Source organism: Lissotriton helveticus, chromosome 2_2 (genome assembly GCF_964261635.1).
Source record: "Lissotriton helveticus chromosome 2_2, aLisHel1.1, whole genome shotgun sequence".
NCBI classification, from domain to species: domain Eukaryota; kingdom Metazoa; phylum Chordata; class Amphibia; order Caudata; family Salamandridae; genus Lissotriton; species Lissotriton helveticus.
The window spans coordinates 31,501,383-31,517,075 of NC_136060.1; the positions used below are offsets into that span (position 1 = coordinate 31,501,383).

At 51.8% G+C, this 15,693-nt stretch overlaps 1 protein-coding gene across 1 annotated transcript; it reads left to right on the forward strand.

The window, feature by feature from the left end:
- The first annotated feature begins 4,987 nt into the window (after positions 1-4,987).
- On the forward strand, positions 4,988-11,013 carry HELT (helt bHLH transcription factor). Its single transcript, XM_078678932.1, has 5 exons — positions 4,988-5,014; positions 5,908-6,012; positions 7,865-7,961; positions 8,977-8,979; positions 10,298-11,013. The coding sequence occupies exons 1-5, from the start codon at positions 4,988-4,990 to the stop codon at positions 10,768-10,770; spliced, it is 705 nt and encodes a 234-aa protein (XP_078535058.1). The 3' UTR covers positions 10,771-11,013.
- Positions 11,014-15,693: the final 4,680 nt, after the last annotated feature.

Consider the following 15,693-nt stretch of genomic DNA (forward strand, 5'->3'; position numbering starts at 1 on the left):
CTTCAATGAATGAGTGTGTGTGCATCTGGGTCAGTATTTGTGCCTACCTCGCCGGGTGCACAAGTCTGGTTCTCAGGGTCCATGTCTCAATTAGTCAGTGTTAGTGTTTCTGTGTTAGTATTTGTGTCTAACTCTCCTGCTGCACATATCTAGTTCTTAAGGTCCAAGCCCCAATGGAAGAGTGCTTGTGTTTCCCTCTCCTTGTGCACATGTCTCTATCTCTATCGCTGTTTGTGTCTCCCTCTTCTGGTGCCTATGTTTGTGTTTCAGAGTCCGTGTCTGGGTTAGTCTTTAAATATCCCCACCCCTACCCCAGCGTTTGTGGCTGTCTGTCTTTTTAGACATGTGTGTAGAATGCGGACAGTGTAAGCGGATCCAGGAGCAGGTGCAGAGAAAGAAATGCGGATAGTGTAAGGGCATCCAGTAGAAGGTGCAGAGAAGAATGCTGACAGAGTAAGCGGATATAGGAGAAGGTGCAAAGAAAGGAAAGCGGATAGTGTAAGCTGATCCAAGAGACGGTGCGGAGAAAGGAATGCGGACAGTCTAAGCGGATCCAGGAGAAAGTGCAGTGAAAGCAATGCGGACAGTGTAAGCGGATCAAGGAGAAGGTGCAGAGAAAGGATAGTGAACAGTGTAAGAGGCGATGCAGGTAAAGGGAGGCGTGCATGTAAGAGGAGCATTAGAAGGTGCTAAGAAAGGATGGCGGATATTGTAAGAAGTGCCACGGAATGTGGACAGTGTAAGAGGGTCGATGAGGAAGGGCACAGAAAGATTAAAGGGAATGTAAGAAGAGCATGAGAAGGCGGCGAAAGTATGGCGGATAGTGTAAGAGGTATAGGGCAAATAGGGGACATGGTAAGAGGAGCATGAGAATGTGCAGAGAAAGGATTGCCTACGGTGTTGAGATGAGCATGAGAAGGTGCAGAGAAAGGACTGCGGACGGTGTAAGAGGTGCCACGAGAGGTGCAGAGAAAAAATGGCGGACATTGGAAAAGATGCCACAAAGAGTAGCAGAGAAGGAATGGTGGGCAGTGAAAGAGGGGCCGTGAGAAGGCGCATACAAAAAGTGACGGACACCAGATTTTTCACTGCTCCCCGCCCTCACCTTTTTCTGTGATCTCTTTCTTCAGGCTTCTGTCTGGGTCACGCGCCACTGTACTACAGCGCCTTGAGTATCTTGCCTGCTTACGTGCCATCGACCACAACCCCATCCTTTTGAGACGGGTTCTCGGGGACATGCCTGCACTGGCCTTCAAGTGGCCCCATGTGCCAGCTGTGCCTTCACCTTTCAAGCCCAGTTTTTTACCACTCACCTGCCTCGCCCATAACCAGTCACTCCCTCTTGGCGAGCCCTTTAAGATGCCACCCAGCCCCTTCCGTGCCATAGAGCCAGCCCGGCTCAATATCACATCCCCACCTACGTGCAGTGCCTGTCCCCTGCCCTGCACCTCTTGTGTCCGCTCACTGCACTCCTCCGCCACAATGTTAGTAGTTCGCACTATACTTATGCACTGCCCTACGCACTGCTTTTATTCGTTTCTAAGTAATTCGAACTAAGTACCTTAAGTGCCCAACGCTGTTTCTTTAAAGCGTATTAATGTTTGAGTTGTATTAGAAAGGAATGAAGGGATCAACCAGCCAACGAGCAAACGGAGGAATCAGAAACGAAGCGCATCACCTCAAGGCGCTTCTTGCCTGAAAGAGGCTGCTGTGGGGATGGAACAGCGGCTGTTGGATCTCCTCTTCAAAACCAGCTGGTTCGCCCCAATTATTGCTTTTTCTAAGAGCGCCTCTATGAAGAAACATGGCTTCTAAGCACTGTATCTCGAGGTTTGCTTTTATTCACTTGTGGTTGTGGGGTAGTGTTAATAGGTAAGTCACGTTGTCCACACAAATGTTAGAGACATGTATATGAACCCAGCCTCAAGATATGTGTAGTGCGTGAGTGCGAGCTCGCACAGCTCGTCTTCTCGTCCAGTAAAGGGCGCGCGCCGCCTCCAAAGCCTGACAGCCCGTGCACTGACTGCACCTGTAAACCGCTCACCTGCTGCACTCTGGCGCCTTCACGTGCTTGTGGTTCTATTCTCCACAGGTGCCCCGCGTGATGAGCAACGGGCTCATTCCACAAGTGGCTGCAGGCGCACTTACAGCAACTGTTTACGTAATGTCAATGTCACGTTACCCGGACGCAACTCTGTGGCACGAACTGTGCAGACTTTAGGAAGGTGAAAGGCGAAGTGGGCCCGCCGGATTCCACCCCATGGACCTGAGGACACATTTCCATGGCTGCACTAACGGCACACCCGGGGGACTCACGTGGACACGGTTCTCTGAATACATAAATATTTCTATTTTTTCAAGTGGTCTCTTTAATTATTTGCAGTGGCTCCTGGTTTAAGCGACCATTATATCTTTTTATCGGCTCTGCAGACTCCAAAGACACACGAACAATTCCTTCTACAAAGTGCCCCGGCGGCTGCCTACAGCCGGCAGTTAACACAGTTAAATTAACACAGACAGCACGAGGATAAGCGCCTTTTCTTTAGGGAGTGGAACAGCCCCTGGTTTCTGCTGGGTTCAGTTAATGTGCATGCAGGCTTGTTAACATGCACTGCGCACGCCTGTTCTGCAGGACTGCTGGGAAGGGAACGGTGCCAGAGGAAATAAGATACACGTGCCCAAATAAACACATCATGTGCAATCATTTTAAATAAAAGGCCCAGTTTGAGATACCAAAATATAATTAAAAAGTAGCCAAAGTGGACCTGATCACATAAGAGACAATACCTTTGGAAATGTAATGAGCGAAAAGACACCCTTAAGGAAAAATAAACAGATGTATCGTAGATAAATTTCAGACAAGGGGTGTGCTATCTAGGGGCTTATATCTGGCCCAGGGTCAATGGGGGGGAGAGGGGTTATAATGTTTGAAAATGTAAGAGAACGCGCCAGAAGCCTGAATATTTAGGTATATTTCACCCAACAGCCACTGGGTGAGTGGCTGCAGCGAAAATGGCATTTAAAGCTACATGAAGTAATAAAAAACAAACAAACAAACAAGCACCAGTGGTGCTGGGATCCATGTTTTCGAAGGGTGCATGTGGAAGGGTGAGGAAAAAGGCAGAAGGGGGTTGAGAATCACACTGAGCGCAGCGTCCTCCGTGCCAGTGAACAAGGGGAGGGGTCGCTCGTCTGGGTAAACAACGAGGAACATAACTTTGAGTTGCTGCTGCGATATTTTCAAAAGGGGAACAAGTGCCGGCTCTGCTGACAGACAGGCTTCGGTGTATAGGGTTGTTCTACACACAGGGAACGTGGCTATGTGTGGAGGGAATGCGTGTGCCACGAAGCAGCCATAGTTTGCCATTTGTCGGCGCACACTGCTTTTAAATCCGGGACTTCGGGGGTGTATTGTTTATTTCTCTAAAGCTTGCGCTCGTGTACGTGTAGTGCTTTCTACACATTTTAGGACACAAGAGGGGGTGCCGTCTAAGAAGTGTATGGGGGCTCAGGGGGGCTCATGGGGCCCGGGAACTGTCTGCGTCCTGTGCACAAACTTTGGGAGAAAGTCTGGCACAACGAGGGGGACATCAGAGCTGACAATGCTGCCAAAATATGTTTGCAGAAAATGGACAATCGTTGGATTAAACGTATTCAAGTATGAAATAATGCCTTTCTCCGCAATAAGAAACAAAACCCAGGCGATGCGGGGCTACAAAAGTCTCCTGTGGCAGGCACTTGCCCCCTTTGTGAGCTGTGCGCTTTTGGCGTCTCCGCTTGGCGCGTTCCTCGCGGCCCTTAAAACGCGATTGTTTCTTCCCCTTTAATGACATTTCCCGGATCAAAACACGCTGTTAATTCGATCAGAAGGCTCTGCCCTCGCGAACAATGCTAGGATAATTTCTCCTGAAGTTTGGTAAACTGGTCCAAAAATTAAGCAAATGAAGGGAGGGCCTGTCAGGCCCCTCGCAGGTGACGCCGAATAATGCGTCTTAAGCAGCTGCGGCCTTTTATTTTGCCCTCCCTTTCTCTTCCCACAACTCCTCCTCGGCATTATTAAAATTTAGGCCAATGAAACCATTCACACTCTTCAATGGACATTTTCTTATAGGATAATAGGCTACAAATTGAGCCTCTCTGGAGGGGGACCTGGGCCTGGCGGCCCCTCGTGTGCCAGGGCCGGGGAGGGAGGGCCGGTCTCGTGTGCCAGGCCCGGCTCCCCCCCTACACCTGCCGCGGGTGTGAAGCGGCGGCGGAGCCGACACGCTCACAAAGGCTGCCTTGCCATCTCTCATAAAGCTCGGTCGTGTCACCGAGCCGTGTGAGAAAGGGCCTGGGAAGAGGCTCCCGCCTTGGAGAGGGTCCCCGCGGCTTGGCGGAACAGCCTATTAAAGGCTTACTTAATTACTGTAATGCCTCTGGACAGGCCTTTCAGAAAGGCTGCTGGAAGTGATAATAATAATAATAAAAAGCCCTGGGGTGGGTGGGGGCTCGGCCGGGGCCGGGGGATGCAGGTCTAGCAGAGGCGGCATGGGCGCGCGCTCTGCGCAGCGGCCCCTTTTGGATGAGACGACAGGCCACGCAGAGGGCCAGTGCGCCATCACGTTTCCCGCCCGCCCCTTCACATGCAAGACCCACCTTCACGTGTCCCTTCATGGGCCCACGTGGATTCACCAAGTTGCCCCTGACCCCCTCCCCCCAAAGCAAAAGGCCCGCCCGTCTCCCAGGCCCCCCTTCCCCGTCGCATGCAGACTTAAACTGTTACTTTTAATGCATGCACTCCTCTTCGCCGGCCAAACACTGGGCCCTGCTAATCCCGGGGAATAATCCGGGCCATGAATACAGGAGCCCCCCTCACACCCCAGGGTGATCGCTTTATAAGCAGCCCATGGCAAGGCCGGGACTGCACTTGCACCCAGGACCCTGAGCAGTTCGTACAAGGGCACCAAGCGAAGCCACTAAGAAGGGTCTCTGCGCCTCGGTCAGGATGGCCTCCAAGCTGAAAGACCACAGGGTGAGTGCTGCCTGTGCATTGAAACTAGTTTTTATGGCAAAGAATTAACACTTTTGTAAAGTTAGTTTACACAGTAAAGTTTTGGTGTCCCATTCCGGATAGGCCATTCTGGTGCATGTCTACCGCGCGCTTAGCTGTAATCCAAAGTGGCCACGTTTGGCTTTCTTGGAAATGACAATATTGCCTCTCATGGAAAGTGAGAGAAGCTGTGAGCTTTATGATCTGTATTTAGGGGTAACACCTGGCAGAGGAGGCTTCACCCCTAGCCCAGATTATACTCCTGACACCTGTATTTCGAACTTTACATGTTTTCAAATACAGAAATGTTACGGATAACTAACTGCATTAATTGTGCCAAGTGGGCCACTTGGCTCAAAAAGTGGTCTGCGCGTATTGAGAAGGGCTGCTTGATTGGCACTTGTGCTATTAATTAATACATGACTAGATGGACCGTGGCAGTACTGAGATTGAAGAGGCGCGTCCTCGCGTCCAGGTAGTTTGTGTGGTAATATCCGTAGCGCGCAACCTGCTCCAGGCTCCTCGTGCGCTGAAGAGCGGGGCCAAGCTAAACCTTCCATTGGAAAGAACTGTTCGTGGGATGACTGTGTTCCAGGGTTTCGACTGAATACCCTGCACTTCTTTTAAACACAGGTTTTAAGAATAAGGGTAATTTCAGGGTTGGGACCTTGTGTGCGAGTGACGTCGAACTATAATTATTGTACATTACCAATGTATTCATGTCGTGGAAAGGTTTTATATGCAAGTATAGACTTGTATTTTCATGCGTTATGGGAAATGTTACAGCCATTTTCCCGCGTTTCCATGCAAATAGCAATATACGTTTTCGAGGTGTGCGTGACGCAGTGTTCACCGGGTGCTGTTTCTTCTCACAGCGGATTCCAGTGTCGCACAAGGTGATTGAGAAGAGAAGGCGCGACCGGATCAACCGCTGCCTGTTGGAGCTGGGCAAGGCGGTGCCCATGGCGCTGGCCAAACAGGTATGTATCGTGCGGGGAAACAGTGCCAGGCACCTGGAGGGGCAGCGGGCATAGCGGGCGGCGCAGGGCCGCAGTAGAGGCAGTAGGGCACAGGGACAGAGCGAGCTGTACGGAGGGGCGGAGTGGCGCTGGGCTTGGGAGGTGGGACGAGTGTATCAGGGGTGCGAGAAGGGAGTCGAAGATTGAAGGGCGAGGTGAACTAGAGCTGACAGCGGCCGAGCACTACAGGGTGGGCACAGTGACCAAGATCTACAGGAGGGGCAGAAGGGCACAGTGGCGCGGCACACCACAGGGGTACAGTGAGCTAGCGCTGCCCCAGGGGGAGAAGGACAGTCAGTGCCCAGCGCTACGAGAGGGAGGGACGGGCGCAGTGACCTTGCGCTGGGGGAAGGGGAGGAGCGCAGTCACTTAGCTCTCCAGGACGGACAGAAGGGCGCTTTGACCCAGTGCTACCCGAGCGGCACGGAAGCAGAGTGCCGAAGAGCGGGAGTGACGGCTACAGGTATCCTTAGAGCGGAGGGACAGCGCGGTGGTAGAGGGTGGAGTAATCCGGCACAACCGCACAGTAGCCCTGTGGTGGCAGGTACAGAAAGCCACCAGAGACGGGTGTAGCGCTGTGGTGTCAGGTACAGAAAGCCATCAGAGAGGGTAGCGCTGCGGTGGTAGGTACAGTAAGCCACCAGAGACGGGGGTAGCGCTGCGGTGGCAGGTACAGTAAGCCACCAGAGACGGGGGTAGCGCTGCGGTGGCAGGTACAGTAAGCCACCAGAGACGGGGGTAGCGCTGCGGTGGCAGGTACAATAAGCTATCAGAGACGGGTGTAGCGCTGTAGTAGAGGGCGGAGTGATCCATCAGAATAGCGCTGTAGAAGCGGGTAAAGCTAGCCGTCGGAGCAGGGGCTGCAGGGCGCGTTGAGCGACACGGCGTCCCTGCACTTTGAGAGTGGCAAAGACGCGCTGTGGGCCCTTGAAGGCGCGGGACTGCCCTTTCAGGTCCCGGTATTCCAGGTGGGCTCAGTGCACAGAGCTCAGTGGCGCTCATGTTAGCACCCCCTGTCCTCAGGGCACCGTACAGTTGGTAGCTTCTCTTCTGCTAGGATACCTGGGTTGGAAGCCCCGACCCTCCTCTCCTGGGGTCCCTGGGGGCTTGACTGTCTGTTCTCCTCGTCGCTTTTCTCCAGGGTTTGGCAGCCCCCCCCCCCCTCCACCGCCGGAGTCGCTGGGGTTAGCAGTCACTCTTATTCAGTCTGCACTGCCTTCCAGTAGAGTGGTTTGGTTCAGCAGTCACTCTCTTCCAGCGGTCAGTGGTCACCGGGGTTAGATGTCCTCTGCTCCGCCGGTCCCTGTTGCTCACAGCCCCCCTCTCTCCATGGTTTTCCCGAGACGGCAGTCCGCTGCTGCCCCGGGTCCCTGTGTCTAGCAGCCCCAGCTCCTCGTTGGCGCAAGGTGTCTAGGTTGGTTAGCAACTCCTGGAGAGAATAGGATTGGCGGTCCTTCCTACTCTCTTCCAGTGCACGGTTGTTCTCCCCCTTGCTTGTGTGTGTGGATGGGGAGGGTGTGTGTATGTGTGTGTGGGGTGTATGTGTGTGTGTGTGGGGGGGGGAGGGTGGCGGGGTTCTCTAGCAGCTCTGAGTGGACAGTAAATAACCCCTGCGGAGGAGGGCAGTCCTTCCTTCTCGTCTAACACACTGAGCCCCTGGCTGACACCCCCTGTCCTCCGGTGGGGGTCACGGGGTGTCGCCAGACTCGTCTCCTCTCCTCTCCTCCTGGGCCCCTGGGTATGACTGACAGTAGATTCGCCCTCCACGCCGCTGCTTCACACTGACCTCTTTCTCTCTCTCCGTCCCTTGCAGAGCTCAGGAAAGCTGGAGAAGGCGGAGATCCTGGAGATGACAGTCCAGTACCTGCGCGCTCTGCACTCCGCAGACTTCCCCCGCGGGAGGGACAAAGGTAGGTGCCTCTCGCCCACTCCAAGCGCACGCGTATCCTGCGGCAGAGCGGGGGCCTTTACACACCGGCGGAGACGGGGGGCGCCTCTCCCTAGCGCAGAGGAGGAGCCCCCTGCAGCATAGGGGGGCCTCTATACACAGCGCCTAGAGTAGACGGTGGATGCTTCTCCCTAGCACAGAGGCGGGGCCCTCCTGCAGCCGTGCGGGGCCTCTAACACACAGCGCGTAGACGGTGGGTGCCATTCTAGCACAGAGGAGCTCTCCTGAAGCCGAGCTGGGGGCTTTACACAGCGCGTAGACGGTGGGTGCCTCTCTCTAGCACAGAGGAGCCCTCCTGCGGCATAGCGGGGGCTTTACACAGCGCGTAGAGTAGACGTGGGTGCCTCTCTCTAGCACAGAGGAGCCCTCCTGCTACCGAGCGGGGTCTCTTTACGCAGCCGCGAAGACATAGATGCGCCCACTGCTCCTAGAGCAGCCACCTGTAGGGGCACCAGTGGGTGACGCTCCCTCACCCAGGGCAAGAACCCTCCCGCAGCCGAGCGGCGGGCTCCTACAGCTGCACGGACCCCCCCCCCCCCCCCCGCGACCTGAGCGCCAGGCGCACAGCAGTTGCTTGGCGCGCAACAGTGGGCGTACCTTCTTCAAACAGAGCAAGAGCCCCGCTGCAGCAGCGCGCGGGCTTCTTACACAGCCGCGCAAACCACTTCTGCGCCCAGGCACAGCCGTGGACTTGAGGGGCACTGCGGACAGCCGCATAGACCGCTCACTTCTGCGCCCAAGGCACAGGTGCTGCCTAGAGGGCAGCTGCGGGCAGCCGCATAGACCACTCACTGACGCGCCCAAGTCACAGCTGCAGCCCAGAGGGGCAGCTGCGGGCAGCCGCATACACCACTCACTGCTGCGCCTAAGGCACAGCTGCAGCCTAGAGGGGCACCTGCGGACAGCCGCATTGACCGCTCACTGACACGCCCAGCGCCCTGGACTCACAGCAGTCACTTGAGGGGCAACAGTCAGAGGTGGTTCTAGGACTTTTGGGATCCCGGGCAAAAGGGAATGTCCGAGGTCCCTCTAATTTCCATACAACGTGAGACATTCAGGGCTGATTGCATCTCAATTGACGACCCTGCTCCCGAAGCTGCTTTGTGCAGACCCCTCCTGGGCAGCAACCTGTTCCCCCTCAGCCAGCTACAAGCACCTCTTTTGCAGCTCATAAATGCTGACTGTGAGAGTTTCTTATCAGCTGAGAGAGTTGAAACTAGGGGGAGCTAAACTTCTGGACAATGGGCATCCTCTAATGCCTTTGAATGGGCAAGCCTGGCAGCATGCCCAATGGCACGTCCAACCTGCAGAATGTGTCTCCATGCACCTGGAACTCTAGGAGGACTTCCCCTCCCTATGCCTTGCTAGTTACACCATTGCTGCGAGGCCCAAGAGAGAGTGGGGAGCCCAACTCTTGGCCCAATTGCAACGAGTCAACTTTCTTTCAACTGGATCGGCTGAGGGCCGGTGTGCTGCAGTGGCCTGGCAGTGTCGCACTGGTCGGGACCCTGTGTTGGTGGGCAGAGCATGAGGCCCTGGCAACAGCGGGTGCCCTCCCTCGCACAGAGCAAGAGCCCCCCTGCAGCAGAGCGGCGGGCTCCTTACACAGCCGCGTAGACCACCTTTGTACCCAGCGCGCCTGGCGCCCAGACTGGCACTCTCGCACTCCGAGCAAGAGCCCTCCTCCAGCGCCCACGCCGCCTAGGGAACTCCCCGGCCCTGACACCTACCCCGAGTCCTTTCACTGCCAACTGCCCAGACAGCTCATGATGCTAGCTAGAGGTCAGAGGGAGACACATGGACGGCCTTGGGTTCCCATGGCTGTACCTTCTGGTACCTCTACATTTCTCATTTCAAATGCAGAGTTACAAAGAGCAGAATTTAAGATATTGGGAACTGCATTGGTAAACCTGCCTGAACACCTCACCGGACAACTGAAAGCCCTGCCATTTGGCCTGATAGTTTTCACTCGTCCCCACTCCCTAGCACCTCAAGCACCCTGCACCGCTTGTATGCTCTATATGTATGTGTTAATTGAGCACAGCATGATGTTTAGATCACACTGCAAGTGGAAAGTATGTCCATATGACACTGCATTGTTTCACATAGCCCAGGGCTGCCTTTCAGATGTTAAGTATGTGTGAAGCTTACATGGGGAGTGCATCACCTCTGAGCGCTTGCGGTTCACTTTTTATACCCGATACCTCATAGTAAATGATTTATTATTAAACACAAGCTAGCAGTGTTTTTATGATCTTTGATGACTTGTATTAACTCGAACCTCCTCCTTTCCCGCAGAGCTGCTGTCGGAGTTCGCGAACTACTTCCACTACGGCTACCACGAGTGCATGAAGAACCTGGTGCACTACCTGACCACGGTGGAGCGGCTGGAGAGCAAGGACACGCAGTACGCGCGCATCCTGGCCTTCCTGCAGTCCAAGGCGCGCTTCATGGCCGAGCCGGCCGCCCTGCCCGAGCCCGAGCTCTGCCAGCTGCTCCAGGGCTGCGAGTACCCGAGCCCCGGCGAGACACCCTTCCAGCAGGGGTCTGTGGGGCCCTACTCCTGGCACGGATCGGCCCGCAGTCCCACCACCCCCACATACCTGCCCAGCCCCGCCGTGGCCCTGCCCTGCAGCCCCACCCAGCACCACGCCAACTTCCTGAGCCCGGTGCAGCGCCAGGGGCTGGACAGACACTACCTGAACCTCATGGGCCACTCCCACCCCAGCTCCTTCGGCCTGCACAGCTCCCAGCACCACGCCGTGCTCTGACACTGCTGGACCTTTCAGGCCCGATAACGCACGACGTCTTGCACCGTGCAGTGACACTTGGCGCTTCAAGAGCTGATAATGCAGTCACCCAGGCCCGCGCCGTGCTGCGCCCGTGCCCAGGGGCTGATAATGCACGGTCGGCGCCTGGTACTTCTTGTGCAATATTTTCGGATAATGAAGTATCCGCAGCTGCCTTACTTCACACTGGACTCTCCGAGCGCTCCTCACGTAACATTCTGCAACCAGAGGGACGCCAGCCGTGCGTCATCACGTGACCTCCATGCGTGATTGGACGGGGCGAGGACAAGAGCACAAGGAACCTGGCAGACCAGGCACCGGCCCACGAGGACATGCACTATGCCTTGCCTTGGCAGTTTGTTTGATTACAGCTGGCATGTGTGTCAGCGCATCATATGCGTTCTGCTGCACGCGCACCCGTTGTGGAGGTTTTAGAATAATTTCTGTCCAAAAACAGTAGCTAGCAAGCGTGCCATGGGCCCCAGCAATCCAGGAACATAGGCCACATTAACATGTATTTCCATTTCAATGCAGGTGCTGTGATTTACAAACTGTATATACTGTACATACTCGATGTAAATATGTCATTCTCGTTGAGCATTTATTTATAAATATATTTGATAACTGAAATCACGTCTGTGTAAGCCTGCGTTTATTTCCATTTCTCATGACAGGGGGCTCGAAGTGAGCAATAACTACCGCAACATAGTCCCAAAGCTTTTATTTGTACTATTCCACATCTTTTTAGATTCAAGATAACATTTTTGATCCTTTTGTTTTTTGGAGCATTATCAAACCTCTTCTCATTTTACAACACCACCCCACGTTTCACCCAACAAACCGAGGGCCTCATTTATGGGGAATTGGCATCAGGCAGCGCCGCAAGTCTTCTTGATGTGCTGCCCTAGGCCAATATGAAAGGGCAGTAATGCACCGCATTTACAAAATGGTGCATTCTTGTCCTTTCCCCATGCGCTGGTGCCCAAGTTGATGCCTAACGCAAACGTATGCATTGCACCATGGTGCAAGGGTGCCTCAGTTGCAGGAAGGATTGGTTTTGTGCCGGAAGGAGCACCTTCCTGCACACAAATAATCCAGAGAGGCATTTTCCTCTTTCCATGTGTGCTGCAGAATGGTACACATGGAAAGAGGAAAAAACGAGCAGAGATACATATATTTCTCTTTGCTACGCCTGCTCTGGGGAAGAGTAAGGTTTTGGTGCTGCTCCAAGTTTGCGTGATTAAGTAACTCTGGTGCAGCATCAAAATCCATGGATGTTGCTTAGGAAAACCAACAGCAGTGCCCATGGAACGCGTCCTTGATGCAGAGTAAGACAAGGCAGCGACTTGCCATGTTTTATCATACTCCGTATCCATGAGGCCATGCAAAGCAATGCATTGTAGCTTTGCGTCGCCTCATAGATATGATTGAGAGGCTTGCGCCGCTGGAGCGTCAAAAAAAGTGATGCTCTTCTGCCACAAGCCTCTCATAAATAAGGTCCCGAGACACATTAAACTAGCACTGGTTTATGACTCTGCCTGCCACTCAAAATCATCCTCCGACCACAGTCCGACCATTCCTTTTTTTGTAACGATTTTGCCACTAAAATGAAAGCATGCTTCGGTGTGACTGTATGTGTCCAGGTGTATTTGAATGTACGCTTGTCAGTCCTGTTATGTGTATTTGGACACATGTGGAGGTGTTTATGTAAGTGTGCCTATGGTTGTCTATCTTAGTGTGCATGCATGTGTGCATATATGCTTTGAATATGTTTAGGCATTTGTATGTGTGAAAGTTGTATGTGTTTGAGTCTAGGTATCTGTGTGTGAGTGCTTATGTGTATTTGTGAACATGTTTAGTGGTGGGTATGTGTGGTAGTGGCATTTGTGTACAAGGGTGTTCATTTGTGTGTACAAGTCCAGTGGTGAGTGCTTGAGCAAGTTTGCATAGGTGCATTTGTGTTTAATGGGTGTGTATGTGTGTAGGAGTGACCCAATGTGTTACAAGTAGGATGTGAATGTGTGTGTGAATGTGCACATGTTTATCTATAGGAATCCAGGGATGTGTGCATATGAGTGAGGCTAGTGGGGTGTATGTGAGCGAGAATATGTATATGAGTCTAGGGGTATATAAATGGGCAGGTGTGTGTATGTGGGTAGGAAGGAGTCTTAGGGCATGACTGTGTAGGAGTGTATATGAAACAGGGCTGCTTTTAGTGTGAGTATGCATGTTGGTGAATATGCCTAGCGATGTGTGTGTGAATGTGTATTTGAGAGTGAAAGCGTGTTTGTGTGTGAGTGCTTATGTGTGTTTGTGAACACGTTTGGGGTGTTTATGTGTGTTTATATGTGTATAAGTCTACGGGGGGAAACATCCTTTACAACGCAACTTTTACCACGCAGTGCTTTTACATCGCAACTTTTATAACGCAAACCATTACAACGCATTGCGCTGGGGGGCGCTCTAGGATAGGGAATAGATTTAATTTACTATCCAACACCTTCCCTACTATCCACGGGGACTGGAGTTGGAATAGTAAATTAAACTATTCACTATCCAGCACCCCAAAGCACTATGCGTTGTAATGGTATGCGTTGTAAAAACTGCGATGTAAAAGCATGCGTGGTAAATGCATGCGTTGTAATGTCATACATCCGTCTACGGGTGTTTATGAGTACCTGTGTTTGTTTCCAGCCTAGAGTGTCTACGTGAGTGCCTATTGTCTAGGGGGTGTGTCTGAGTATGTGTATGCATTTGTATATGTATCTAGGGGCGTGTATATGAGTGTGTTTGTGAATGTTTGCATGAGTTTAGAGGTGAATGAGTGTATATGTGCACAAGTATTGTGTGTGTGTGAATGTGCATTTGAAAACGATTAGCTGTGTGTACGAGTGTGTGTTTATGTGTGCAAACCTCAGGATATGAATGTGCATATGTGTGCATATCCATGAGTCTAGAGCTATGTGGCTATTTGTGAACAGGTTTAGGTGTGTGTCTGTATGAGTGTGTGTGTGTGTGCATGCATGTGTGTATGAAGCAAGCCTAGTGAAGTATATGAGTGTGTGTATATGTGCATTTGTGTATAAGTCTAGGGGTGTGTATGTTAGTATGATTGTGTGTATGTAAACACATGTATTGATGCAGATCTGTGTAAATGTGTGCTTGCGCATGAACTCACTGGTGCGTCTTTGTCTGTCAGTATGTGTAAAAGCTTAGGGGTGTGTGTGTGTGTGTTGTGTTTGTAAGAGTCTGGTGTATGTGTGCATGAGTGTGTATGTGCATTTGTGCACAAGTCGAGGGCAGTGCTTCATTTGAAAAAAAAATAAGTGCCAGGGCATTTGTCAGGAGGCCATTGCACCACCCATTGCCCCTGCCAGCACTGCCAATGTCATGCCAACACAACTACAGATCATCACACTTCTACGCATGTGACAATCGGGCTATTCCTTGCACACAAAGCTACAAGAATGGATTGGGCAGCAGGCATTAGTTAATTTTAATGTATATTTAATTAGTAAACAACAGTTTTTTGCTCATCTCTAAATTAGACAGACAGCGCCCCCATGTGTAGACTATCACAAGTGCCGGTGTTGACACTTAAGCGCCAGTGCCAAGCACTGGAAACCACTGGCTCAAATTAACCACTGGTCTAGGGTTGTGTATGTGTGTGCGCATGTATGTCATTCTGGGGTTGTTTCTGAGAGTGTTATAGTGTGCAGATGCTTAGGAATGAGTGCATAGGTGTGTGAGTGCCTATGTGTACAAGTCTGGGGGGGTGTGTAGGTGTTGATGAAAGCGTAGGGATGTGTAATGGAGAGCAGATGTGCACGCAAGTGTGCATATGCTACAAGAAAAACGGCGTGTGTATGAGTGTGCCCATGAATATTGGAGTGCGTATTTGTTGAGTATGCATACATGCTTTTATGTGCAAGTCTAGGTGTATGTATTAGTTTGTGAAAACACTAAGTGGTGTGTAGGTATGTGTCAGTGTATGAATCACTGTGTGTACATGCCTGCTCGGGTTTGTGTGCAGATCTATATACGTATAGGTGTTTATGAGTATGTGCAGGTAGATCTGTGTGCTACCCTTAGAGCGTGCATGTTTGTTAGTGCATATGTGTATGGATCCTGGGCTGTGTTTGTGTGTGTGTATGCCTAGGAGTAAATGTATATATGTGCAAATGGGATTATGTGTATTTGGGTACGAGTCGGGCTGTATGACTGTGTGTGTGCATATATATACACGTATATGCATGTCTGTCTGAGAGTGTGGATACGTCTAGAGGTGTGTATGTGGTTGTTTAAGTGCATATGTGCGCAGGTCTCGGCTTTCGCTGGCCTAGACGTATGCATGTGTGTGTGTGTACATATCTGCATTTGTGTTAAAATCTTTGGTTGTGTATGAGTGTTTATAAGTGTGCATATGTGTACAAGTCTAGAAGTGAGCATATATGTGCATGAGCATGTTTTTGAATGACTGAAGGGTTGTGATTATATTTGTGTCAGTGTGCATGTGCATTTGTGTACAGGTCAAGGGGTGAACATTTGTGAAATTGTCTAGGCGTGTGAATGTGTGTGAGAGTACGCATGCATTTATGAATAGGTTTATGGGTCCATATGTGTGCGTGTGTGCATATGTGCTTTTATGAACAGGTGTAAGGGTGCATGTATGAGTGTGTAAGAATGTGTATATGTGCTTTTAGCTAATAAATCTAGGCTTATGTATATGTGTGCGCGGGTGTTTGAGTATAGGGGAGTTTATTGTGTGAATGTGCATTTGTGGACACGTCTGTGAGCATGCTAATGTGCGTGAGGCTAGGGATGCACGTGTATATGTGCCTTTGACTAGACTGTGGCTATGGGTGTATGCACGTATTTGAATGTACTTATGTGCACAAGTCAGGG

What these genes read in the sequence shown, in the direction of transcription:
- HELT (XM_078678932.1), top strand. Translation starts at nt 4,988, where the DNA reads ATGGCCTCCAAGCTGAAAGACCACAGG. An exon ending in CCAAGCTGAAAGACCACAGG is followed by an intron (nt 5,015 to 5,907) that starts GTGAGTGCTGCC and finishes TTCTTCTCACAG; the next exon opens with CGGATTCCAGTGTCGCACAA. An exon ending in CCATGGCGCTGGCCAAACAG is followed by an intron (nt 6,013 to 7,864) that starts GTATGTATCGTG and finishes CGTCCCTTGCAG; the next exon opens with AGCTCAGGAAAGCTGGAGAA.